At 37.9% G+C, this 631-nt stretch overlaps 1 protein-coding gene across 1 annotated transcript in view; it reads right to left on the minus strand.

Moving 5' to 3' along the window:
- Positions 1-122: 122 nt before the first annotated feature.
- LOC104982681 (heat shock transcription factor, Y-linked-like) overlaps positions 123-631 on the minus strand; it is a 3,142-nt gene continuing 2,633 nt past the window's right edge. Inside the window, exon 2 of the mRNA XM_010832116.1 lies at positions 123-621. Within this exon, the coding sequence (XP_010830418.1) occupies positions 123-621 (499 nt within the window). The remainder of the gene's footprint in view (positions 622-631) is intronic.

The following is a 631-nucleotide window of genomic DNA, read 5'->3' on the forward strand; positions in this document are numbered from 1 at the left end:
CCTCATTTTACTCTTCTTTGTTTTAAAAAGTAGAAAAATGAAACTAATGAAGATGAACATGTAAATTTATTTGTTCAAATACAGGAATTGTAGGTATTTGTTGACATCTCCCAACGTAAAGTTCAATCTTCCTTAGGCTCCATAATCTGACACGTATTTGATAGGTCAGTTTTAATTAGCATGGTTTTCATATAATGATTGTTGATGAGCTGACTTGAAAGAGAAGAGGCAGTTGTTGGCACTGAGAACCATGAGTTGCCTCTCTCTTGCAGGTTAGGAAAAGGACTGTCATGGCCTGACATATCGCTATGCCTGACTGGAAATTTAGAAGGTTCAACCATCAGTCTGGAATAACTGCTCTGTAATGGGGATACAAAGTGATTCTGAGAAGTAGATGTAGCTGTTGTAGCAAAGTGCTCAATGTGGCCATTTACTTGAGTGTGGCTGCTATGTGAGTACCAATTAAAAATGCTCAACTTTTTTAAAACAGCAGGTTGATCTACCACAATCTGGTCTGTTTGTCTAACTAATATTGGTGATGGGTTAGGTAAGTCACATGGAGATAGGGCATTTGTATTAGTGACTATCTGGCTGGTATGAGGCTCTTGTATGAAAGGCACACTTAAACATA

Source organism: Bison bison, unplaced genomic scaffold (assembly GCF_000754665.1).
Source record: "Bison bison bison isolate TAMUID 2011002044 unplaced genomic scaffold, Bison_UMD1.0 scf7180017864537, whole genome shotgun sequence".
NCBI classification, from domain to species: Eukaryota; Metazoa; Chordata; class Mammalia; order Artiodactyla; family Bovidae; genus Bison; species Bison bison.